General features: G+C 50.8%; 1 protein-coding gene across 10 annotated transcripts in view; it reads left to right on the forward strand.

The window, feature by feature from the left end:
- Positions 1-27,127, forward strand: part of SAMD11 (sterile alpha motif domain containing 11) — a 73,738-nt gene that overhangs the window by 28,304 nt on the left and 18,307 nt on the right. For 9 of the 10 annotated variants that reach the window (XM_085509814.1, XM_032448732.2, XM_032448733.2 and 6 more), the window contains 2 exons: positions 10,096-10,274; positions 15,224-15,274. In XM_085509814.1, coding sequence (XP_085365940.1) covers positions 10,096-10,274; positions 15,224-15,274 — 230 coding nt within the window. Of the gene's footprint in view, positions 1-10,095; positions 10,275-15,223; positions 15,275-26,348; positions 26,498-27,127 lie in introns of those variants that run through there. The other variant, XM_085509818.1, reaches the window with a different exon arrangement.

A 27,127-nucleotide genomic window follows, 5' to 3' on the forward strand; every position in this document is an offset into this window, starting at 1 on the left:
TGGGATGGCAGCTCTCATTGTGCCTCTCTCTCCCCATCAGCAAACTCCTGCATGTAACCCCATCCTTTCTCTTTATCCGGAGATGGATGCGATAGGTGGTACTCAAGGCTTGTGCTGTGTTACCACAGCAACCAGAGAGAACCCCCGAGATGGGAAAGGGCAAGCATCCCGTTCTGCCACAGTCTGCAGCATCAGTGATTGAATGAGATTAGATAGAATTAGATAATCCTGGAATTCGCAGCGATTTGACGCCGGGCCTTTATTAAATAAGTCAAAGTAGCAGCCCTTGTAGTAAAAATGAATGCTGCGAGATCGATAACTTTTCCCACCATTTGTCACAGCTGTGACTCTGAAGATCTCTTTTTTTTTTTCTTTGATATGGGGTGAACCACACAAACATCCCTTTCATTTCTTTCTTCCTTCCCAGAGGGAGCTATGATATCAATTCCCCTTTTATTTCCCCCTTGTGATTCACCCACTTAACCGTAAAGCACACTTAGAGAGGAAAGCCTACAAGACCCTTCAGCAATGGTTCAATGAACTCGAGCATAGAGTCGTTACTTAAAAACTATATGCCATTAGGCTGAAGTATGTCTGTGTTTGTGGGGTCAGCAGGAAGGAAAAGGGGAAGAAAATAAGCTGGGTGTGATGGCTGGGTGGGCAGCTCTGTGTTTTTGGTGTGTGCAGTGCTTGAAGCTGCTGGGACCTGCTGTGTGCCCAGCTGCCTATGGACCTTGTTGGTATCTGGTCTCGCCTTCTGAAGCCTCAACCTTATGTTGCTGTGATGGATTTCTCTGCTCTAAGTTCAATAAAAGTAATTTAGAGAGGCTGATAAGCATTTCTGTCCCCTTGTGGGTGCAGAGGGCAGAAATCATCCTTGCTTTTGGAGGATTTAGTTCCATCAGTGCCTCTGCTCTTGTCTTTTAAGACACTATCGAATCTCAAGAGGGGTCTTGAAAGGACATTTGAAATTACATGCTCTCCATGTTACTGTGCTTTTCTTCCAGCTGAAAAACTGACTTACTGAGTGCGTAATCTCATTGTGTTGGTGGGAGCCCTGATCCCTGCTCTGTCTGCACTGCTGCATCCCACCCAGCATTGGTTGGGAGTGACCCAGGCAGTCACACTGACCTTGGGACAATCCTGCTCTGGTGCCTTGCTGCACCCAGAACCAACTGTGCAGGATCCATGGTATCAGCCTAGGGAGAATCTGGCTTTGTAACTCTGATAGTGGTACAGTGGAGAGCAGGAATGAGTTCAGGCAAGATATCAATTCCTTCAATGATTTCCCATGTTTGGAGGCCAGGCTCCACCTGGGGAGGTCCCTCCAAGCTGATAAAGGGAAATCAATTGGAAACACAACGTGATGCAGAAGTCTTCGTGGTGAGGATTGTGCTGTGGCTTTTAGTTGCTTGAATGCTTCAAATTGTATCGCAAAGAAACTGCCCTTATCTTGTTGGAACTGTGCTTTACCTCCTACTTTTTGATGCCATCTCAAGGCCTGATGTTACATCCAAGGACATGATGAGGTTGGATGGTCCGGTGGTTGGGTAGTTGGGTGTTTGGGTGGTAGTTGGGTGGTTGGGTAGTTGGATAGTTGGGTGGTTGGATAGTTGGTTAGTTGGATAGTTGGGTGGTTGGGTATTTAGGTGGTTGGTTAGTTGGATAGTTGGGTGGTTGGGTAGTTAGGTGGTTGGTTAGTTGGATAGTTGGGTGGTTGGTTAGTTGGATAGTTGGGTGATGGGATGGTTGAGTACTTAGGTGGTTGACTGGTTGGCTGGTTGATGTTGGTGTTGGAGATCACATGAGATGGCTGGAAACCATGTGTACCAGTGGCAAAAGCACAGGGCATTTTGGAGAGATGTTTTGCTTTGACTGGTTGCTATTTATTACCACCGAGTCCCAAAATAATAGACATCAGATTGTGAGATGTCAGTTGGCAGTGATCCTACTGCGCATTCCCATGGACAGACAGGCATCTACAGCCAAAAGAAAACTATTCAGTCTCCGAGCTTGATTAAGAAAACCCAATGTGTAACTTCAGAACGAAAACCACAGCTTGCACTGCTTTCCTCAGTGCCCTGATACCCCTCCTTCACTTTCCCATCAGGGAATGGTGCGTGTTGCCTTTGGGAATACAGTGCTGTCCTTGCTGTGATTCTGTCCCCAAATACAGGCTGGGAGAGCAGCTCTAGTGCTGCCTCTGGAGTTGGGAATATTGAGATCCATGCACTGCAGGAACGAAAGACCTCTGTGACCATTAGGGCTATAATATGAACTTCTCCCGGGGGTTAGAAAGCTCTTTGGACTATCCCACTGATGTTTGATAAACACAGTGCCGTGCTGTGTTTTCCCATTTATTTTGGATTTCCTCATTGCTCTGAGACTCATTAAAAACCGGAGTCAAGTGTGGGAAGAACTCGTCTGGCTAACTGTGCTGAAACCGAGCGCGTCTGCTGGGTTAGAACTGCATAACTGGAGAAGTCTCCGTTTGGAAACCTCCTCATTTGCTGCTGGAATGAGAAATATTTCATTTCCATCCCAAGTTGGAGGTCGCTTTTTCTCCCAGAGCAGAAATGAAATATTTATTGTGTGGTTTTTTTTCAGCGTTTCTGACAGTCCTACCATTCCCATCTAGTAACGGGCTGAAACCATGATTGCCTCCTGTCCTTTATAAGTCAGTGCTTATTAACAGGTTGGGAAGTTTCCAATGGATGAGTCTCAGAAGGGCTGGGGTACAAAGGGCCTTGAAGTCCCAGGGCTGGGTGCTCCCTCACCTTCTCAGGCTGCTCAGGGCCCCATTTGTGGCTTTGAATGCCTCCAAGGGCTTGCTGCCCTCTGGATAAAGGAAGGACTTAGGGAAATTACAAGCATCCCTCATACAGCTCCATCCCCTCATGAGCCACAACATCCCATCAGACCCAACAAGTCCCTTGGAGTAGGGTTGGCTCGCATGGTTGGCCTGTGCCATGCAGAAATAGGGGAGCATCTCCTTCGTGCTTCCTTAGAAGGTCTTGACAGTGTTTCATCTGTTGGGGCTTGCAGTATCATTGGGGTTGAAGCCTGTCCATAAGAGCTGTGAAGCACCAAATGCAATCTGATAGGCTCAGCTGGGAATGGGGGACCTGTAGGTGTTGGCTGTAGGGAGCCAGCAGCCTTTGCTTGTGGCAGGTCTTCTAAACCAGAAAATAAAGAGAGCATTTCAGTCCTCATGTGGCTGGCTGTGTGAGCCCATCAAACATGAATATGGCTGCTTGCCTACCTACAGATTAGTTTCTTATTGCTTTTGCCACCTCTGTGATGCCGTAAGGCCCAGCTATGCTATATATAGCGTGATAAATCTGCTTTATATCAACGTGAACTTTGATCTGTCTTATTAATATCGCACTCATGATTTGAATATTTAAGCATGCACGGCACATACCGCAATGTTATTTAGCTTATGCTTGCTTTATTTAATCATTTTAGACTTAGAGAACACCTGTGCCGGCTCGCAAGCACCACGCGATTAATTAAATCCACCACTCATCCCAGGTGGAAAATCATTGAGCAGCAAACCTTTCGGCCTTAATGTCTGCACTGAGGTTTGCTGGGGGGTCCCAAGGCAGGGACAGCAGTGTAGTTGTGCCCAGCCCCATCAATGGGGCTCTTTCTCTGCTGGAAGCATGGTGGGACCTATGGGATGTGTGGGGCTGGCTGTGCCTGCAGCATAGGGATGGGGAGAGGGTGAGATCTTTGGGTCAGTATCACTCCTTCGTTCTGTTTCTGCAGGGCTGGATAGCAAACTTTGCAGTCTTTGCTGAAGTATCCCACTCTATGGCTTCCTTCCATCAGCATTTGGGTCTGTGCTGTTTGGTTGTGTTGTTTCTGTGTAAAGGCTGCATCTCGGAGTTGGGATTGTGCAGCACTTGGGTATTTGCATTCTGCTTTTGTTTTGAGCTGGAATCCAGAGGAGTGGTTTAAATGCAGCTGGAAGAGTCAGCGTTCCCCTCCCTTGTGTGTTAACCTGCTGGGCCACTGCACTGCTCCCCGCAGTGGGGATTACTCACCTCCATGACTAATTTCCTACTCAGGGCCCCTATAGAGGGTTAGAAAACGAGTCCTCCATGGCTCCGGGGCACAAAACATCATCTCTCTTCTATTTATTTATTTTCATTTTAAAAAAAGAAATGAATTTAGCTAACGAGAGCAGAAACTCCCATAAGTAGAACTGGAACTGCAGCCAGAGAGTCCTCAGACTGGTTTGTTGCATGGCACCGTCCTAAGGATGCACAGTGCTTGGGAGATGTCCCTGGGGGAGAGCAGAGCTGCAAGGAGGATGGTGTGATGGCAGTGCTGCTCTTTGCCTCTTAGAACTTGCTTTTCTCAAGTGCAGAGCAAAACTGAGCTGCTTGGTGGCATGCAAGAGGGTCATGAGGCTGCAGGAGCATCATGAGGCTGCAGGGAGGTGTGTGTCTTCTTGGGTGTGATTGGCACCACTTGGTCTTGGTTGGGGTTTTGGGTTGAACAGGGCCATAAGGTGACTCATAAGTTGTGAGTTGGGACCTTCCATTTGCTTTGCAGTGAGGGGATTTGAGAAGGAAGAGTGCCACCTACTGAGGTACAGAGTCCCCCTCCTTCAAAGGGCAGCAGGTGGAAGCATCCCACCCTGCTCCTCCTACACATGGGGATATGGTTCTTCCTTAGAGCCTCCCCCCCTGCTTGGGATGCTGGCATCCACATGGGAGCTGTGGTGGTGGCCCATCACTTCCCACCTCAAGGAGATGCTGGAATGCATCATAGAGGAAACACCAGCCCCAGGATGGAGGGTTTTACAACCCAAAGCACCCACCTTCTTATTGGTTTTAATTTAGATCCTGGTTTCCACTCCCACAGGAGCCAAAGTCCCCCCCAACCCCCTCAGAAAACCCTTCCCTTTGGTATTTCTTTATTATTTTTCTTTTCCCTCTGAGCTTCTTGTTTTTTATCCTTCTGATGAATTATTTACCTCCCTCTCGGGGTCGGGGGCTTTTTATATTCTCTTTGTGTTGATCTTCAAAACACAGCGCTGCCAACGCTCCCTGCCAGCACTCTCCTGCCTTCCTTGCACTGCCTGCTCCCATTCAGCATTGGGCTCCTAGAGGTTTTCAGCCCAGACTGTGACATCACTGCATGGTCCTTGACCATGGATGTTAAGGATGCTGTCTGGGTTGGTGACACATCCTCCTGCTGCTTTGTGCTGGCTGAGGGCACACCAGCCCTTAGCAAAGCTATGGGGCAAGAAGGGATGCCAGCAAGGAATTGGCACAGCAGGATGTGGGTGCATGTTATGCCTTGTGCCCAGTGCTCCCAGCCTCTCTCATTAATTCCCCCCCTCATTAAGGCTCTGAGGAAGCCTGTCGTGTGGTTGCTCAAAATTGGTTAATTTTTTATTGGATTTAAGTCAGACTTTGTGAGCCAACCCCCCCCCCCCACACACCTGAAGGACCATAGGTTGGGAATGGAGGTCTGGGCTTTGTCCAGGTGAGCTAATTGCCTTTCTCTCACCCTCAGGTCCTGCACCCTGCTGGCTTTGCTCTGGGCTGGGATGTTTTATCCCTGCAGCCTTAGCCGTGATGCATTGCATTAAGCACACACACTGCAACCCTCGGGCTGTTAACCCCTGCGTGTGCAAATAACCCATGGTGATCCAAGCAGAATAACTTAACATTAGGACCCTGCTCAAGCCCACTTCATTCCCATACCGAGCGACCTGCAGAACTTGCTTGAGGCTCTGTCTCGAAAGTCGCATCCTCATTAGTGGGAATGGGATGTGTTTGGAGCTATCTATCCCTGCATCTCCACTGAGTGCTGGCTGCTCTCCCTGCCCTGCTGGCTGCCAGCCCTGCTGCCCTGCCTCTCCTCCCTGCTGGCATCCCAGCAGTGCAGGGCCAGGCTGTGCTGCTACAGAGCATAGGAAAGCAGCCTGTCCATCAGCCTGGGGTCACTGTAAATGCAGGTTATGCGTTTGGGTCTCGAAACCTGAAGGAAATCAGGCCTTTGTTCCACGGTAAATAAAGCAGTCTATGGGGAAAATAACCATAAATGTTCATTATTTGTACAGGAAAATCAATCTGTAGGCCAATTGACCAAAGAAAGTAATGCGATTTGCTGGGAAGTCCCATCAGTGCACTGGGGGAGGGGGGTCTGAATAGGGGTGTCAAGCAGTGGCTGCAGAAGTGTGGGCAGCACAGGGGGGGAGAGGGGTGAAGGAAAGGGAAAAAGAGACGAAACAGAAACAGAACAACAGCACAGAGCACGTTCTGCTGGGAAGCCAGAAGGTAAAAGTGCATGCACTGCAGGTGGGAAGGTTAGAACAGACCTTGCAGATCCCCAACCCCAGCCCACCCACTGCTGGGAAGGTGCAGAGCTGGTCCTTGTTCCATAGAGCAAAGCTTGTGTCTGTCTCCTGGCTGAGCATGCTTGGAAACCTCTGGGATCTCCAAGAATTGCTTTCAGCACGTCTCTCCAGAGCAGAATATAAGCACGAACCCTGGCTCCATTCCTCTTACCGGATTGTTTCAGCCTTGCTGGGAAAGGCTGTGTTCTCTCAGACCTGAGAGCAAACGTTAATGCCTGGGGGAATGGTGGACATGGTTTTGTTCTCTTGTCCTTCTCCAGCCCAGCAGCAGAGCAGGGAGGTGTGAGGAGTATCTGAATGCATCCGTGCCCTTTGCTCCTTGTCTCTTCACCAGAGTAGAAGAGCGAGAAAGGAAAGAACCAGAGGGGAAAATGTGCACAAGTTTGCTTTTATTTGGGAGGCAGCATCGGTGTACCACGTCCTCACTTGGTGTCAGTTGGCTGTTACTCCCTTAATACTGACTTACATTGCCTCAGGACCTGGCTTCAAATCTCTGCTTCCTTCTTTGCAACCTCAGACTGAAATGGACAGAGTTATTTGATGTGGGACAGGCACAGAAAACAAAGAGCACAGCGCTGCTCAGCCCACTTCCAAAGAGGGTTTGACAGCAGGTAGCTCCAAAGGGCTGAAAGATTCTCTATCCTGGACTATTTCCTTTCAAAGGCTGTGAGTTCCAGTTGGCTCTTCCACAAGAGCGTAGCTCCGAGTCTATTAACAAATTATCCTCGGGGCTTTATAACTCACTCAAAGGTAATAAATGGGAAATACTCCCCTCTGCTCACAGATCTTGTTCATCTGCTTCTTTAGGGCTTCGGGATGTAATGCTGTTAATATCGATGGGAAGAGCTTCCCTTCTCTCTAACTTTCTTTTGGTTTAAAACACGTTTTTTGCAGCCATAATAGTACCTACAGCCCTGTTGTGTGTCCCACCAAGGCGTCCTTGAATGGTGAAAGGCTGTTGGGGTCACTTGTCTTTTTGGCTGCTGAGCAGTTTAAATATTGCACTGCAAATGGTGGCTGAGCAAAAGGGAGAGGAAGAATAAGCTCAGAGGGATTCATTTGCCCTTAATGCATTCCACCTGTATATGTCAGTGCACTTCATCAAGGTGTGGAGGTGACACTCTGGTAGAAGGGAAGCATCTCAAGCAGGGATATGACTTACCTGTGCAACAAGCTGTGGGCAAAGCTGGAGTAGAATGAAGGTTTTCTAATGTTCTCTTCAAGAGATTGAAAACCAAGGCTGGGCTGGACTTCAGTCCTCCTCATGTGTATGGATTGTGAGATGGGGAATGGCAAAGGTGGGGTTCCATCAGCCCATGGGATGCCATGTGCCTGTAGGATGCCTTCAACCCATGGGATGCCATCAACCCATTGGGTGCCATATGCCTGTAGGATGTCATCAACCCATGGGACACCATCAACCCATGGGAAGCCATCAGCCCATTGGGAGCTGTCAGTCCATGGGATGCCTGTAGGATACCAGCAACCCCATGGGATGCCATATGCCTTTAGGATGATGGCTACAGGTTCCTCAGGAAAGCTCAGGGGAGAGGATTAGCTGGGCAGGTACCTGCCCCTTTCCTGGCTGTTTTTGCTCATCTCAGCCAGAGCTAAATGTGAACGCTGCCATTTCTCTGACAAGGGGGTGTGTGGGCTCCGTGGGTGTGTAATTTCCCTAATCAAAGCCATTTGGCTGTGTTGCTGTTTGTAAAAGAAAAAGATTCCAGGCACTCGGAGCCTCCCCCCTTTTTCCTTTTCCATATCTTTATTATCAATTAAAAAAAAGAAGAGAGAGAGAGAAAATGCTGTCTGGGCTTGAGGATTTCCTTCGCATATGGAATAGATTTAGCATTCCTCAGCTCCCAGCATTGGCAGCAAACCAACCTCCCTCCTACCCCCCCCTACCCACAGCCCCTCCTGCTCCTTGTGTCTCCCAGACCGACGTATGCAGAAGGAATGCACGTGCTGCTGCTTCTGCTGTTGGGTTGTTTGGGTGGCTTGTTGTTTGTTGTTGTTTTTGATCCACTAGAAATGACATTTGCCAGTGGGTTGAATCACGGGTGCGTGAGGAGCTGTCGTGCCAACATCCCTGTATCTGTGTGCATTGCTCTGGAGGCGTTTGCATTGCCATGCATTGGGGTTGGGATGCTGATGGAGCATCCCAATAGGGGCAGTGCCTGCTCATCTTGCTCTGCTTACACCTTGGGAAGCCCCCAGCGAGCTCTTAAAGCTGTATGAATAACTGATAGTTAGTTGGGGGTGGGGGGGTCATTAAAAAGGGTGGTGGTGATGGAATGCAGGGCAGGCCAAGCCACGCAGTGCTCACAGAACAAATTATGCCTCACAGTGAGTGCTGTGGGTTCACAAGGTCCTGTTTTCCTTCGTGTTTGTACTGATTTTACGTCCTTGTGCTTTGGAAATGAAGTGGTAGACAGGGATGCTCCAGCAGCACAATGCACGATGTGCCTCCAAAGCACAGCTGATGGACTGGAGGTGAATCTTGGAGGCAGAACATCTCGCTTCCATCTATTTTAATTGCCTGGGAACATAGAAAGTAAAATGAAATACCCCCCAGCCTCACAGGAAGAATAAATGCAGCTTTGAGAAATGCATTTGGAGAGCTGGGGTGCACATGGCTGCAAGGACACTGGGCTGCTGTGATATCCATCTGCTTGTGTTTGTGCTCGAGGGGAGCAGTTGGGTGTGGGGTGATACCTACACAGGTGTGTGTGTGTTTGTTTATTGAGTGTAGGATGTGATATATGCATATATGTGTGTATTTCTACATTGGGGTGTGTGTGTTTGCTGCACGTTTAGGTGTAAGGGGAGGGATTCAGGGTGAGCATCTGGAGGAGGGTGCTGCTGCTTGGGGCTGGGACGGCTCATGTGCTTCCATGGGGTGATGCCTTCCAGATGGATTTAGCTAATTATCACCGCAATTAGGGCTCCCCCTTAATGACAGCAACTGGAAATTTATTGACGGAGGTAAACAAGAAGCTTGCATGTCGTCTTCTTGGAAAGTTCCTCCTTTGCTTAATGCAGAACACATGGGCTGAGCTTTGCTCTGCTCTCCGCTGCGGAGCCTGCCTGGCTCTCCCAGCTTGTTCCCATCCCACCAGGTTGGGTTGAGAGGTCAGAGTTGCATTTGCTTGACCCTTTTTGCACATCTTTCTTCATTTTGTTCCAATCTTTGATAAAAAACGTGCTGCTTCTCTAGGATTTGTCCTCGCCAGCTGTGTGCTGTACAGGAGACAAACCTGGCTTGCAAAGGCAAGCAAAAGCATTAGGGATTGTTGGGGTCATGCCTTTGCTGCTCCATGGCCAGAGGTTGCATTTCTCCTGTTGTGATAGTTGATAACATTTAGTAGCAAATATATCCCAGAGAGGCTGGAGCCTTACTGTGCTCCCATCTACCTTCCTTTCCTATTGGCGTGGCTGAGATCTAGTGTAGGGGCATAGAGGTGGGGAGAGGCTGGAATTGCATGGCTTGAATGCTGGAGATGGAAGAGCAGGGTGTAGATGTGTCTCTGCTGGAAAGCCTTTTGCAAACAGGCAGCACCCTCTGTACCAATGTGGAATCTGGAATCTTAACTCATTGCCTTCCAGAGTGATCATCGGATTGGAGCTTCTTGGTGATGGGTTACCTAACCAAATCCTTCTTTTCTTCTTTTTCTCTCCCACCGTTTCCACTTCCAACTGATTCTGCCCTGTGCCAGAACCGGGGTCGCCTGGCAGAGAAGAGAACCATCCCCCTGCCCCCAACCAGGATCCCCAAGAAAGAGCTGACCTCCATTTTCTCGCATAGCGACGACAGCGAAGAGAGTGACAAGGGCAATGGTCAGCACCCCGAAGTAAAGCAGGAAGAGGATCTCCATATCAATATCATGAAAAGAAGGTACTTCCTTGCATTTTGTTGGCATTGCCAAGAGCAAAGGCACAGAAATGTGGGCACTGGGTGTCCAGCTGTGTGGGCTACCCAATGGAGTCACCTCTAGGCCTTGAAGTTCCTATGTGGTGTCCCATTGGGGTTCAGAATGAGCAGTGGGATCCTCTGGTGGTTGCAGTAGGCTGACACCTCAACGCCAAGATGTTGGGGCTGTATCTTGCTCAGTACCCCATACATTCCCCTTACAGGGGGAGGAGAAGGGATTGCTCTGAGTTACATTCTGGTGACTGTCACTTGGGATCTCATAGTCTTAGTGCCAATAATATTCAGCTGCAAAATTTGGGGTTCCCTCATCCCTCTGAAGAAATATGATGTTTAAAAGACCTGTAGCTGCGGGGAAATAAATAGCTAAAGGCACAGTGTCTCAGCCTGCCATGCATATCATTGCAACTCATCTTGATTGTCATCTTTCTCCGATGCATAAAATCACTCAGATCCTAAGACAAGCCCTATAAAAACAGAGGAGTGGAAACCGAAGGCATGTAATTGCTTTTCTTATGTTTTATGTGCTTCTCACTCCCGAGGAGATGAGCTGTTTCCCCCCTTGGTTTCCAGCAGATGCCAGTACATTCAGCTTGGAAGCAGGGAGACCTAACAGCCAGCACCTCTCATAAAGCCCACCTGTAATTAAAGCCTGGGTGATCAATGACAGCAGTGCTGGGGGTTCTCACTGGGAAATAAGATGTGTTTAGGGACGTGTCTGCCCTCTGCATGTGTACAGGGGGAGAAGGTGCAGAAGGAGCCCCCCTTCAGGTTTGGGACAGCACCCCCTTTTTCATTATGGCTTTTAGTTTTGCCAAATGAAGGAGCTGGGTTTTCTCATTCAGTGAATGAGAAAACACTCCCAGTGTGTTGCCTGGAAGGTCTCATGCTGCCCCCAGTATAGACAGCATGCAGACACACCAGCTGGGCCTGCACAGCCAGCCCCCCATCTGCTGCTGCCCCTAATTCACCTGTTGTGTGCTCCCTGGCTGCGATGGATTGGGCTGTGGCTTTATTGCCTCCCACCGAGAGGGAGAAATAGGTTAAACTGATAGCCAGGAGGTCAGGGTTGGGATCTGAGCAAAGCTGTGTTGTTGTCTCATACCCCAATGGCCCCCATTGCACCCCTGTTGTACAGCTGCTCTTATATCATTGCTTTGGACATTGCTGCCTTTGCCTCCCTCATGTTGACCCTTAGGCTCCTGCTTATGGAACTATAAGCACTGAGGAAGCTGCTGTGGGGTGCTCTGTTAGCATAGAATCACTGAATGAATTGGAAGGGACCATTAAAGGCCATCTGGTCCCACTGCCCTGCGGTGAATGGGACACCCCCAGCTCCATCAGTGCTCAGGGCCCCATCCTAGGAAGGAGCAGAGAGCTGCTATCAGTGCTTGTAGCTGATGAATTTCACTACACACCAGCTTATTTCCCAGCAAGTCCTTGCAAAACTGTGTCACTTTGCTGCCTTGCACATGTGTGATAAAGCCGAGGGAGCCGAGTCTTGCACCGTAAGGAGCTTGGCTCATCTGCTTAGAAATCCAGGTGACCCAGGCTTAAAGGTGAGTGTTTCTCATCTTGTAGTGAGACCCTCTGAGTCCTCCTTAGCCTGCTTTGCAGGGTGTGTTAAGTAGCCGTGGTGTTATGCCGCCTGTCTGGAAAACAGAGGGCTTAAAATCTTGTCTCATATAACCAGAGGCATCTGCTGAGCTTGATACCATAGCTTGATACCCAGACTGTAAGCACTCAGGGAAGAAGCTCTGAGGATTATTGGGGCAGTGCTGCAGAGGAATAGCCTTTTTCTTTCCATCAGAGTGCTGGTTCCAGTGCATGCAGCACTGTGTTGTCATTCTGGCTGTGGATGTACTGGTGCTTGATGAGGTTCCTTGTCTGGCTCTGAAAGTTATTGAGTGGCCAATGTGCTTCTCCTTGTGCTTCAGGGCTGAGGTCCCAGTGCCTTCTTGGTTGACATGGGGTAAAAGCAGAGCTGCTTCTGTTGTCCTCTCACTTGACCTCCTCCTGAGATGCTGTGTTAGAGCTCGTTTCTTTCACAGCCTCCAATGGCTATTTTCTGTTAATTGGCAGATCAGAGGCAGCCCCTTCCTTCTTCCTCCACAGCTCATCATTTGCTTTGCCTCCCTTTTCCCTTTCCTCCCCCCTCCCCTGTTTCTCTCTGAACCATACACCGCTTAATAACAGCCACCATATTCAATTAAAGATCCATCTGGGAAGCAAAGGCTGGGCTTGGTCCGGAGTGCCAGGAAGCATGTCGTGGTCTTAATGAGGCCATATATTTGTGGAGGGAGAGAAGGAAAACGGCTCCTTATTCTCAGGGATGTTGTGGGACAAGAAGTAAGAAATGGGAAGAAGTCTCTTCTTGCTTGAGGAGGTGGGAGACTGGAAAGGAGGTGAAGTGTGAGGTGGGGAGCAAACAAAACCCTGAGCCATGAGTGCTCCTGGTTGCTGCTTGTAGCCCCTTACAGTTGGCCTTACAGATCATTAAGGATGGGAAAGGTCTCAATGATCATCAAGTCCACCCTCAACCCACCCCCACTACACAGCATTGCTTCCATGCTGCAGTGCAGCCAAGACACCCCAAATCCAGGTCTCAGTCTTGCTGGAATCTTGAGGCTCCTCTCGCATGCATAGAGCCTCAGGTTGTGCTGTAATGATGCAGATAGACTCCATCCAGCACAGTGCTGGCTCTGGAACGGGCTGGCCTTGGGCAGGGGCTCAGCAGCAGGATGGCTCACTCTTTTGGCCTCCCCACTGCCAAAAAGGCTTGCAAGGTCCTCTGGGGTCCAAGGGAACGATGGGGGGAAAAAAACCAAACCAAACCAACAAAAAAAAGCCCTTAAAAATTAAAAACTATCCCAGCTGCACTCCCTTATTTTGCCAGCTCTGTCACTTTCTTTCCTGGGCTGGATTCTCATTCCAGCATAGGCTCCCAGGGATGCCTCGATTAGCCTCAGCCCTTCCTGTTACATCATCCCTTTGGGGTTGTTTTGCATACATGGATGAGTGACTTCACCCTCTGCACAGCCCCAGCCTCAAATACCTCCTCACTGAGAGATGCTGAGCCACACACAGCTGGGGAGCCCATGTACAGCTTTACATGGGGCCCTGGGCTGCTGCATCACCCCATGTCAGAGATCCTGGGTGGGTGAGGAGGTAGAAGACAGTTAGCCATGCTATGGGGCTGCTATTCATCTTCCCCCCCCCTTCTTTTCTGTTATTAATTTATAAGGAAGTGTCTGCTGCTCACCGTTCTCCGTACAAGCCAAGGATGGGCTCCTGCAGCTGATAGCTTGCAAATGATTAGTAATTTGATTTCAATTGGATGAATAACCCGTTAAAGCAAAATGTGCATTAGGCTCAGAAATCTAATTGGTGATAACGGCGTAGAGATGTGCAAGGAGTGCTTGGTTCTGCTCCCTGTCCTTCCCTCCCAACTCCATTCCTTCCCCCCCCCCTAAAAAAGAGATAATTAGGATTTAATTTCATTCTCACCTATTCATTTGTCTAAATATGGGTGTTTAATTATCCATCTTGGCTGATATCTGCCCCTGTGTGGATCTGAGGCTTCCCCTCCCTTGCTTACAGCACTCCCAAGCAGTGTCCCTACACTTTGATGTTGGCTGCTGCTCAGGTTTATCGTGGATGGTTGTTCCTTCATTTGTTCATTTATTCATCTTGGAGGGCACCAATAATAGGCAGGAAAGGAGGGACACCATCCCTTGGCTCTGTTTCCAGGGGGGTTTTGTGCACGTCATCCAAGGAGCAGAGCAAAATCAGCCCCACTGACAGCGCTGTTGGTGCTCCTGGGCCATAAGAGCCATGAGAAGCTTGAGTTTGCTTGGAGCTTTGGGTTCTGTTTGCTGTTTGCAGATGAAAAGCTGGGGAGGCAGAAAGCCAGGTTGGGTTTTCTGAACCACTATATCTGAAGAGTAGGGAAGGCTGGGTACATGTGGAACTAATAAATATAGATGTGAGCACAGCTTTATCGCTGGAACCTCATATCTAATGAAATCTAACAGTACCCTAGAAGAGGTACTCACCCCTGTAAGAACAGCTCAGAGATCAGCACGGCTCCTTTCTGAGCTGCTCTGTGGGGTGAGCACAAAAGCAGGCTCTCCTTGGGGAGACTCACAGCCTTGGATGTGCAATTATTTCCGTGCCAAGCGCTGTTCTCAGCTGATTTCTGAGCAGTGCTTAAGTCCCATTGACTTCAGTGCTCATGCTGAAGTGCTTGCTGGCCCAATTCAGAGCACATTCAAATCAAGCAGGCTCGCATGAGGCTCATCCCACTGCCCTCAGCTCACGTTGCTGCTTTTCCTATGGGGCTGCTCATCAATCACCCTGACGGGGAGGGACAGCGGGGGTCACGGCCCTGCTGGGGGTGGCAGGGGAGCAGTGCTCCCAGTAGCATGGCAAGACAGCAGAGCACAGGTCAGGCGTCTGCCTGAGCCCCCAGGGTCAGCGTGGATGCTGCCTGGTTGGAAAGAGGAGAAAGGGGGGGGGGGGGAAGAAAAAAGCCAGCACAACCTGTGGCTGCCCTGCCTTGATTGAGGATGTTATTCATCTCGAATCTGCTGTTCCTGCTTGTCAGCAGGCAAGAGTGACAGAGTATGGGAAATTAATTTCCGAGGTGGGAAATTGCTAATAATTTATTTACAGCCGGGGCGGGCACGGAGGAGGGAGTGCAATATGGAGAGATTTGGGTTTTCTGCTTAAAATGTCAATGCTTTGCATTAGCTGGGACAACACCTTGGGGCTCCTTTCCCATGCAAGTCTCATTGCCAGCACATTGGGACACATGGGGCTGGCTGTGCTGGGGAGAGGGTGGGTTGTGATGGTGAAGGATGCCGTGTTCAGCATGTGCCATTGACATCTCTGTTTGTTTGTTTGTTTGTTGACAGGATACACACCCACTGGGATTTAAACATCTCCTTCCGAGAGACTTCTTGCAGGTACCATTTTGGGGCACCTTCTTTGTATGGTAGGCTGAGCGTTTATGGTTTGTTACTGGCATATGGATGCTGTTAGATGTAAATGATTGGTGGTCCTATGGTTTTTTGGCCCAAATATCCTTTCTTCTATTCTTTTGATTTAGGAAAAGTTCTCTTGGGGGAAAAACAGTCTCTTTTGACAGAGGGAATTGATTGGCCTTGGTTGACCAACAGTTGACCGTGAGCCAGCAGTGAGCTCTGATGGCTAAGAAGACCATTGGTGTCCTGGTTGACCAGTGGTTGACCAAGAGTTGACCATGAGCCCTTATGGCTTCAGAAGGACATTCCTCTCAGCACTATGGCTGATGTAGGTATGAGAGACATGAGTTCTGCCTTGGTTCTGCTCCCATCAGAGCTGGGCACCAGGGTGAGGTGGGCAGCGAGGAGCTGAAGGACCAATGTCCTCTTCTAGTTGGACTCAGTGACACAGCCCAACCTGAGCACAGTGTGGGCTGTTCTGCAGGCAGTATTGATGTGTGAAGGTCATACCTTTGTGCCCGGAGAGACAGATCCATCTCTGCTTAATGGAGTGCTGGGTGGGAATTAAGTCTTGGTTTCCCCCATGTGACTCAGTGGAGAAAACAGGGAGGGAATGGTGGGAAACATGAACTGAGTCACGCTCCAGTGGGGCAGAGGGATTCACTGGGCTTTAGGTAAGTACTGACTTTGGCCCTGGAGCATAAAACTCTATAATACCTAAAATTTACAACATTCAGCATATAAAACCCCCACCCCAATCAGGAGGAGTCTCGGAGCCGGTCTAGGAGGCAAATCTCACCCAGTGCTCCTGTAAAAAACAGCTGAAGGGCTTCTTTTGTGCACCGGTCCTCAGAGTAAAATCCCTGTTTTGTGGCCCTAAGCTTTCGGGACTCTAAAATAGAAAAGAATGGATTCCTTCCAGGCGGACCCTTTCATGATAAATTTCAGCCTAGAGCAAAGTTTTATGGCTGAGTTATAAACCCCTAAAAGGCAGAGGTTTGTAATGGAAGCGCTGACACGAGCCTTAATTAATAGCCAGCTGAGCAACGGCGCTGCAGTTCAACACAGCCGTGTCTCAGGGTGCAAACACCTCTAGAAATCAGCATCCCTGCCTTCAAAAAGGGATATTTCTCAACCTCAAATGCGTGGTATAAAACACTGCTCTGGTTTTACATTTGCTGTGCTCCCTTTGCTTGCTTGCTGCCATCGTTTAGCTTTCTCCTGCCCAGACCATGGCAGAAGGTATCAGTGATATGCAGAGCTCCATCAGTTGGGTTGGTCCTCCCCAACCCATGGCAGGATGTGGGACCTGTAGTCTCCATGCTACATAAAATCAAGCAGCTGTAAGAGCTGCCATCCTAATTTACCTGTCACGGGGCTGGCTTTGATCTTCCTTTCCCAGCTGCCAGAGGATGCCTGGATTCATTGGCTTTAGCCACTGTGGAATTGCTGTCAGTCTTGCCCTGGATAAAGACATGTAATTGGGTACAAGGCGTTCTGCCTGCAGAGAACCCAAAGCTGGAGGTAGGGGAATTGTCCTGAGGGGCGAGATTAGGATCTCTCCTTGTGCTGCCAGGTGCTTTTCTCCTGCCCCTGTCAAGCTTTGAAGTTAACACTGGCTTTCAGCCTTCGTTTGCAGCTCCCTATCTTTAAAACTGCCTTTTTAAGGTAGAATTTACTTACACGGATATATTAGTCCTTGTATACCTTGTATACCTATATTAGTCCTTGTATATCCTTTCTCATCTGGAAAAGCCAAAGGAGGGACTGAGAGGTCAGGGGAGGTGTTTGGCAGCTGGGAGGCAGATGTGACCCACACCACCCTGCAGCCTTCAGCCTGATGCTAGAGGAGCTGGCTGTGAGCAGATAACGCCTGCAGCTTACAGCAGGAGGAGCAGACAGCTCCAAAGGGACAGGGAGCTGCAGTGCTGGCGGTGAGCTGTGCCCCACTGATTGAAGTGAGGCAGATGGGGATAGGGAGATAGAGCCCTGTGGCTGCCACTCACACTGCTGGGAAGCTGGGACATCCTGCTGTGTGCTTTGTAGGTTTGTATAGGGAAGGCTTCTGTGTCACATAGGGCTGAGTTTAACCCGTGGGGTTATTTCTGCTGTGGCTTCAGGATGTTCAGGTTTCATCCGTGTCGTAGCAGAGCACATACAAAGCTCTCACCTTTATGACTGGTAGAGCTCTGCACCAGGACGTGCTTCCTGAAGGCAGAGGTGTTAAGTACAAGGAAGCTCCTGGTGCTGGCAGGGATGGCAGTTCCAGGCATGGGAGTGCAGTGTGTTTATCAAACAGTGCCTGTTTGATCCGGGACAATAAGCTGCCCAAGTAGAGGGATGTGTTCTTTTGTTTCACTGGAAGATGAGAAGTAAAGTAAAGCCACGCCAAATCCGTGTGGCTGATAGATATCAACAGGGGCATCCTGTGTCAGATAGAAGAGCAGAGAGTTGGGGAGATGCAGCCAAGAAGCTCAGCCTCCACTTGCATAGAAGACCACAGACAACCTTTGCTTGGCTGGGTTTGAGCCCCACAAAGCATCAGTGTGATGACAGAGTGTGTAGACACTGAGATGCAATGGGAGGAGCTGCTGAGTTGCCATTCCAATCCTTGTGTCCCACCAGCTGATTTGCAAGGACTTTGCATGGCAGCAGGACATGCCTCGGGCTGCTTGGTTTAGCCATCCTCTTTTTGTGAATCTAAAGGGATGAGCAGGAGGCAAAGAAAGTCATTCTGTGGCTGGAGGCACTGGTGGAGGTCAGCTCTGGGAGCTGCTGCTGGTCTGACTGGGTTCCATGGAGCACATGTGGGTGAGTGAGGGACCCTCAAGACTTCCCTTTGCTTCTCCCCTCCCTTTGGGTCTGCTCTTACCCTCTGGCATTGCTTATGATTCTGACACGTGTGTGCTGGGATGGATGAGCAGGGAGGAGAAGATCTGTTTCCATCGGCTTGCTGGAAAGCGGTCTTTCATCTCTCAGAGCAGGCAGCTGAAATGCATTGAGAGAAGGAGCAAAGTTTGGGATGTTTAAAAGAGACCTTCCACCCGTCGCACCAGCTGCATGTCAGCGACACGTCCTTTTTATTGGCTGAGCAATACATGGCTGTTTGTCCATGACTCAGTTGTGTTGGAACGCGGCGTCCGGATGAGTCCAAGGCTTCAGGGAGTGCTGTGCATGTCAGCAGGATAAGCCCCATTGATTGTGGTGCAAATCAGAGCTGCCAAAGAAACTGTAAGGAGGAAAACTGGGACCTCTGGGCTGCCTGGTGCTGCAGGCAGAGGAGCATTGAGCCCTTCCCTGTGCTCATAGGCAGGCAGCAGCTGCTTGGCTTGAGGGGAGCTGAGCTTTTGGAAGGGCTTTGGAAAGGGAGGAGGGTGGAGATCCAGAGTGGGAGGCTGATGTGGAGTGAGCAGGGATGATGGGGGTGGGTGTTTGTGGTAAATGAGGGCACAGAGCAAAGGGTTTGCGTGGGAGCACAGCAGGGACCTGGGAAGTGGTGGGTGGGGAGACGAAGAGACGGTGCAGCTCTGGGAGGAGCGAGAGATGCATCACCTGGAGCAGGTGGTGGAGGCTGAACGCTGAGGTCTGTGTATGGAAAGGAGGGCAAAATAGAGATGGTTGCTGGGATGTGTAAATGCAGCTGACTCAAAGTAGCTGGGGAGTGCACGAGCCTCTCTGCCAGCTGCATTCTGCCTGCTCTGCTTGCAAAACTTCCTTTATTAGCGGCCAAGGTGAGCTGCAGGCTGCGGTCGGGAGGGATCGATCGGGGTGTGATGGATGTCGGGAGCAGAGATGTATGGGTGCCTGTAGTGCTTGTGGCAGGGCCATGGAGATGGGCTGCTGGGGGAAGGGCTCTGGGTCCGTTCTGCTGCCCCACTGCTGCCTGCCAGTGGGAATCAGGGGGCTTTCAAGGTAGGAAGTATTTGGGCATGCAGCTCTGCTAATAACAATTAGCAGACATTAGAAGAGAGTCTATAACCAACCTGCAGGCTTCTTGCCAGCTTGGGTTCTGCATCACTCCTGTAAATCCCAGTGCTGCAGGCAGGTCTGGGTGGGGTGTCCAGGAGCATGAAGGGCGCTGATGGTGGGTGAGGTTTTCCCCATCTTGTTTGTTCTCCTCATTTCTGTTAGGCATCGTGTCCCTCTCTCTCAGGTCACCGTGCCCTCTGTGCTGCTGCACGGTGATTTATGGCTCTGGGGTTACAACTGTTGTGTTCAGGGTGAAGGGTTGTGCCAGGGGATGTTCAGGTTGGGCAGCAGGAAACATTTCTGCCCTGAAGAAGTGGGGATGTGTTGGCACAGCTGTGCATGGAGATCACCATCTCTGGAGGTGCTCAATGTGGAGGTGTGAGACACTGTGCACAGTGAGATGGGTTGGGGATCTCAGAGGTCTTTTCCAACCTTAATGATGCTATGAGATGCTTTGGGTCTGCCTGATAGCTCATCAAACTCAGCAGCCCTGTCTGCATCACTGCAACAGGAGGGGAAATCTGAGGCTCATTGTGCCATCCAGGCATCCCCATGCTGAGTGCTGTTGTGGCACATATCACATCTACCCATCAGCATAAGGTGCCCTTAGCAATGAGCTGGGTTTGTGCTTCATCACAGCTCTTCATCTTTTCCCCATCTCCAGTCCAGTTTCAGCGTGGTGTAGTTCCATCTTCCTTTTATTTATGGGCTGAACGACGAAGCGGGATTACAATAAAAACATCTTTAAACTTATTTCCAGCTCATTTTGGAGTTGCCAGCCCTACTGATCATTTTTATGAACTGTCATGAACATTAATGAAATTTTATGAGCATTTTGCTCAGGACGTTGCAAGATGATTTCCCCCCCCCCAAGATAAGTCTGGAGGGAGAATTAGATCTGTGTGAGCTGGCTTGGAATCTGCAGGTGTCTAAAACTCCCCTCTTGCCTCTGTTCTCTTGCCTTTCCCTTTCCTCCCCTTCTAGCATCACAGAGCCATAGAAGGGTTGGAGTTGGAAGGGGCCATTAAAAGCTATCTGGTCCAACTCCCTGCTTTGAATGGGGACACCCATGGCCAACAGGGACATCTTGCCCCTGTTTGATGGGTGACATCTCCTTGGAAGGGGGAGATGCCAGCAGGGCAGGTCAGGATTGATGTCTGAGGAGGACAGAGAGTGGCTGGAATGATTTTTTAATCAGAGATGAAGACTGGAAGCAATAAAAATGTACCCAAGGGATCCATGGCAAGAGAGGCAGCTGTGCTCTGAGCTTTGCTTGCTGGAAATCCTGCTTGTATTTTGTGCATAGGGTGCAAGATCTGCTGGGGTACAGCATGGTCCTTTGGCTGTGGATGCAGCTGCTGCATCAGACCAAGCTGCTGTTGGGCACATGGCAAGCTCCAAACACCGATCTCCAGCTCAGTGCCAGCTCTGGGGCTTTGCAACCTGTGGGGAAAGTTAGAGATGAACTATAGAAAAATGAGGACGGGGAGCCAGAAGGAACTTCCTAAGCCTCCCCAGTCAGTGCGGTGGTGGGGATAGGAGAAATGTGCAGGAGGAGCTTCTTTGCCCAGGGCTGATCTTCCTGTGTGATGGCACAGTGCCGTGGGCTGGCAGCAGGTCAGCTGCCTATTGTTTCACAGCTACAAACTCCCTTCCCCCCCCTCCTTCCCACCCCCCACCTACTCCTTTTTGAGTCGCCTGATCTCAGCCTCCAAATCCTTGACCCAAATCCTGGTGCGCCCAGCTTTAGGGCTGATCCTGCTCTGCGCCTGCCGGCTGGGAAGGTGTCCATCAGTGGGATGCTGCCACGCCAGCTGATGAGCAGGGAGGGGGCAGAGCTTTCCCTGAGCTCCCCCAGCCTCCTGCTGACTCAGGAGCTCCAGGCTTTCCCCTGTTGCTGGCACTGACCTTGCCTGGCACTGCAAGGCCATGCCAGGGCATCACTGGAGGGGAAAGTCTTCATGCAGTGCTGCTCATCCTGCAATGGGCTGGAAGGTGGGGAGCACCTCCAGTGGTAGGAAGGGCCCTTTTTCTTTGCTGAATAGGGAAGCTGACACGCTGATAAGGAGCAGCAGAGGATCTGTTGTCTCTTAGGGATCCTCTTTGCTGGATGCACGCAGGGTTTGGAGGTGGAGGGTCTCTATTCTACCTGCTTGCAGGAGATGGGTTTTGTCCTAGGGCTGCTGTGTGCCCGTTGCTTTGGAAATGGGTGATCAGTTCTGGTTTGGGTGTAGAAAAACTACCAACAAGAAAGAGCTCAAAGCAGTTATTGCCCCCCAGTCCCAGCACTGAGTAGCTGTGCTGTTACATAAGGTTGTTTCTCACCCGCTATAATGATGCAACAGTATTTATAGACCAATCTGGGTTTTCCTTTTAATGGCTTCCATAAAAAGCTCATTATGCCCCCCCTGCACAGCACTGATTTACATGCGCTCCCCATCCCCACGCTGTGCTCTGACAGCGTTCCATTCCCATCGTGGGGGCACAGCAAGGAAGGGAGAGTGACCAAACCATCTCCAGATGCTTTTTGCTCCCTTGGAGCCACCCTTTCCAGCATCACTGGTGCTCCCAGGGGGGACACAGTGGTACAGGAGGATGGCACAGCACAGAGCCAGGGGACTGCTGAGATGCAGCATGATGGAGGTAGAGCAGGGGAGTCCTATGTGCAGCTTGGCTCTCCTTGCCCCAGCCCGTGCTGCTCTGCATCCTTCCTTTTGCATCTTGGATTCTTTATTGGAAGGAGGGGCAGAGGGCTGGGACAGTTTTATGGCAGCGGTATCGATCGGTCAAATTTAATATAATCCCTGCAGTTACCGAGTGCTCGTTAAGGGGATGGAGAGATGGTGAAACATATTTAAAAAGAAATCCTTTTCGGTTTTATTTCCTCCTGGTGCCACTTCTCAGAGTCTCTGCTCCCTTCCAAACCCAGCATCGCCCTCCTGCACCCCGTCCCTTGGAAGACACCCATCCATTTCTCACCTGCTTCCCACCACTTGCCCCCGCAGCAGGGGCTCCATCCATAGCCCTTTTGCCATAGAACCTCACTGGCTGATGCCTCCCACTCTCCCCTGCCACCCCATGCGGACACATAGTGAGGTTTTTATTGCTGTTTGGAGGGCTGCAGTGCACCAGGAGGCGGCCACTGTTGGAAAAGGATGGAAATTTAGACCCAATTTTGCCCTTTCCCTGCCTTCCCACTCTATGCCATCACCCTTTGCAGTCGCTCAGAGCAGCACATCCCATCCCCAGACCCTGCGGGCGCCTGGCTGCCTCCTCCCGGCTGCGAGGACTGCGACACTGATTTATCTTTTGGTTAATTGTCTCCATCCATTAGTCTCCCCATCCTTCTCCTTGTTAAAGATGCAACCGCCGCTAATCTCCCTAAGTGAAACACATTTAGCAGGCGTCGCTCCCAGCCTGAATCCAGCTCACAAGCAGCCCAGCATCCCCAGGGTGCTGTGGGTACCCCCCCATCCTTGCCTCCTCCCATGCTTAACACTGTTGGGCAGAGGGTTCTGGTGCAGATGTTGCTCAAACCAACCAGCCACCCAACCCTGTTGTTCACTCACAGAAGCTGGTGGCACGTCTGGTAGCCTCAGCTTCCTTCTGATTCATTGGTACACCCATGAGGATGGCTGTGCATAGTGAATCTGATAGACCCATCCTTCCTTATTGGCAATGGGGCTCCGTGGGGAGCACCTCCCCATGCAGGCAGCTGCTCTCATGAGTGGCTGTTCCTGGAAGCACTGCAGCTATCGGATGACTGCTGGTGCCCCATTACTGTGCCATTACAGAGCCACCCTCTCTGGGCAGACAGAGGGCCAGGCATTGCCATTAAGCATAGCACAGCAGCCAGAGCCTTTGCAGAGAGCATTAGTGGCTGTTTCTTTTCCTCCAGAGGTAATTTTTGCAGCCATTAGTTGGCAGCTTGTCTCAGTGCTGCATTTCCCTGTGATGCCCAGCAAGCTGCTGGGCTGCAGGTGGCTCAGGGAGAGCCTTCCCTGTGCTCCTGGAGGGGGGATCTGTTGCTCCCATTCATTAGCATTTGGAAACTGCCCAAGCTTTCATAATAACCCAACCCCTTCTTCTTCTTGGCAGCGAGGCAGAGCCTGGTGGCAGCCCTGGGATCCCATGGGATGGCAGCTTGCAGCAGCCTGGGCTGTTCATTGCAGTGGAGAGGCAGGCAGAAGCATGGTGTATAGAAGGGAAGCATCCCACCCAGTGTACTGAGGCCCTGCAGAGCACAGCAGTAAACATCACTTGAGACACTGACAGTGACCTCAAGCCAGTTCAGTGTGAGCTCTGTGCCACGTGCAGCTATGGTTGGCCTTAGGAATGTCCCCAGCACTGCTGCCTGTCCCTCAGCTCTTAGCAGGAGGTGCATCCCTGTGAGCACAGCATCCCATTCCTTCCTCAGCCATCAGCACTCGCTTCTTTTTACCCCTTTCCCTTCCTCGCCCTTTCTTAACATCCCCTGCTCTGTGCAGCTGCTCAATACAGTGTCACAGAACCGGGAGGATGGGTTCAGATAGGGAACAGCACATCAGCTGTGATTGGAAGTGACAAAAGGAGTTCATCTGGGCTGGGTTCACTGCTCAGATGCAGGGCTGGGTGAAGCTCAGCGTTGTGGACTCGAGGCTGCTCGTGCTAGGAGTGCATTGCAAAGCTCAGTACGCTCAAACAGCAGGAATACCTGCAGACAACCCGTGATCAGAGCTCCCATCAGCCAGAAATGAGGGGTTAGGAGGCTGTCAGCATCACTGAGCTGCATTACAGCGAGCCCAGAGCCTCTCCCTGCAGCAATACTCAGTTTCCCACCCAGCAGTGTCTTAGGGAGCTGAAGTGCCCAGTCAGTCCTGCTCAACCCATTAATTACCCAAACCCCATGCAAACCCAGTATTGCCTTGGCAACCTGCAGCCCCACAGAAGGCTGTTTGTCTCCTCCTTGACCTTTCAGGAGATGTGTATCTTGCTCAAGCCCCCTTCTCTAATCCGGTTTTTAAAATATAATATTATGCTACTGGAAGGGATCAGACCTTTAATCTGATTGTGTGTGCATGTGTGTTTGTGCATGGGTTGGGGGGGGGGAGCCTGCATCGGCAGCGGCTGGAGGCGAGACAAAGGAGAGCAGAGCCCTGTGTCCTGCTGGGCTGCAAGTGAGCACCTGGGGGGGGATTACAGCCTTGTGCACATTACAGCCTTGTGCACATTACAGCCTTGTGCACATTACAGCCTTGTGCACACAGATGGGGAAATACTCCACCTGGCCCTTTGCAGTCCCCTCAGTGGGGCTCCTACCTATGGGGCTGTGCTGGAGTAGAGCTGTGGGGGTGATGCTCTCCCACCCATTTCATTTTTCCTTCCAAGTAGACTCAGTGCTGGTCTGGTGACATGGGTTGGCCTTGTATGTGGGGATCTTGGTGGTCTTTTCCAGCCTGAATGGGTCTGTGATTGTGTTATTCTATGATTAAGGTTAGGAGAGACCACCAAGATCACCCGGTCCAGCCATCAAGGCAAGATGTGAGCATAAATTAGCAACCAGGGTGAGCAGGATGGAGCAATCAGGGCCCAGCTGGCCAAAGGGACTTGCCCCATGGTCAGCATTGGCCAGCTGGGTGATTAGATCAGGTGTGGGTCAGCTCATTGTTCATCAGTGCTGGTAGTTGGGACAGCACTGGGTATTGTGCAGTTGGCTTTTGGGTGAGGTAAGTGCTGGGCTTTTCCAGGAGCTGCTTTTTGTTGTAAAATGCTGTTTTTGGGGGGGTTTTATGGTAAGCAGAGCTGATGGTGTAGGGTTGGTGGTGGTAGGGGTGGGTTGGTGTAGGGCAGGACTGAGCTGGAAGGGTGCTTTGCTGGCTGTAGGGTCACCTGGAGAACTGAGATTCAGTTCCAAGTTAAACTTCCTCAAGGTTGGATTTTTGTCTGTTGTTATTTGGTTTTGCTGAAGGACATTGGGGTGAAAGCAGTCAGTTGGGCTTTGCTCATTGGAGCTCCATGTGGGTTGCTGGTGCAAATGCTGCAGGTTTTCTATCTGGAGCAGGCAGGGGGTGGCAGAGTGAGCCCCAGTTCCCAACACACACATGAGTGCTGCAGAGCTGCTCCCAGGGATGGTGCAATGTGCTAAAAGCTGTTTGATCCTACGTGCTCTGTGTCCCTTTCCCCTCAATGTCACCTCCATGTCAGCTTTGTCTTGTGCTGAACCATTGGGCAGAGGTGTATTTTTGCAATGGCCATTAGCTCTGCTTGAGCATGGGTCAGCACCTACCAGTACTGGGGTGTTGATAAATGTATTGGGACACCTCCTAAAAGCACAGGTGGCTTTTGGGGATAAAAACCTTAAGGTTTGATGCAGTTTCCTTCCCTATAGAAGGCAACTGCATTTCAGTGTAGGCAGAACCCCATTCTTTCCATGGCTCTGTTGGTGTGTTTACCTGTGAGGGATGCTCTACCATTGCAAAGATGTCACCATCCCATTTCTCTCCCCCCCCATTGCTCTTCTCCTCCACCCTTTCCCAAGCTGAGTTGTGCTGATGGCAGCGTTTATCCGCATTTGTCCTCTGTCCCTGACATCCAGTTATTGATTGGCATGATTAAAAAGAACTGATAATCACTTCACATTAATCCCCTAAATTACTTAAGACGCCAAAACATTTGCATAATGCATCTTAAAGGTGGCAGCTAAAAGAGGATAAGACCCAAAAGTGCTTGCCAAAGGAGAAACTGGCTTCCCACTCACCTGTGGGCTCGCTTAAGTCATGAGCCTTCTGCTTGCATAAGGAGGAATCCGTGCGGGTTTAGCAAAGGAAGAAGCATTGGGTGCTCAGCAGCTTTGGGATTTGAGCATCCCTAAGGATGCCGGGGGGGAGCAGCGGGGTGGAGAGCAGCTCCTGTCTGCCTCACCCTGTGAAAATCTGGAGCCAGACGCCCACGGAAAGTACCTCTGTCTAGAAAGACTTTCTGCCCCTATAAACTTTATCTGATTAGCCGGCAGCTAGACGACAGATTAGCCCCCACTTTGTGCACCGGGGCCGTCCCGTTGCAGATCTGGTGCTGAGAGTGGGGTTGAAAGGAGGTGGGGGAGGGAAGAGAGGGGATCAGAAGGGGATATTTAAGGGCAGGAGGGAGCTGGGTGAGTGCAGACCATGCACCCTGCTGCTCCCAGGTGAGGCCATCTCCTGCAGCAGGAGCAGTGGCCATGTGCTGTGTGTGGCAGCACCGGGCGGGCGCATTCGGCACGTGAGTAGGGCTGGGGATGGGGGTCTACACTCCTCTATGGGCATCTTCCTGCAGGGAGATGGGTGAGGAGCAGCCCTGCTGTACACCTGCTGGTGGGGAAGGTGGGGGGGTGAGCATTGGAGATAAAGCAGGGAGGAAGGGGAGGCTCGCAGCTCTTCCATTCGCATTTACAGAGGGATGTTTTGCAAGAGCTTGGCTGCATGTCTTCTGAGTTTGGGTCCTCCTTCTCCATAGGGGGGAAGCCAAAAGTGGTTGGACCCAGGCTGCTACTCAGCATTGTGATGCAAGGAGAAGAGCAGGTAGAGCTATGCCATGTGCTCCGAGTGCTGCACATGTGCAGGTCCACGGTGGGCTTCTCTCTGAACCGAAGAGCAGTTTCCAAGCAAACAGCCACGCATTCCAGCAGCTCTGGAATGGAAAATCTTACTTGTTGAGGATAGAAAGGGATGGCAGCTGATAGAAAACTATCAGTTCTCTCCGTTCAAGTTTCCTATGAGCGCTGGGACGGAGCTCCACATTCAGTTTTTCCATCCACGCAGCCCACGCACCTTGTATGTGTTTGGCACAGCTGACAGCTGGCGGCTGCTCAGCCCTTTACGGGAAGCGTTTTGCTCTCCCAAACCTTGGAGG

This window comes from Coturnix japonica, chromosome 9, assembly GCF_054131305.1.
Source record: "Coturnix japonica strain WE chromosome 9, WE-NBRP24, whole genome shotgun sequence".
NCBI lineage: Eukaryota > Metazoa > Chordata > Aves > Galliformes > Phasianidae > Coturnix > Coturnix japonica.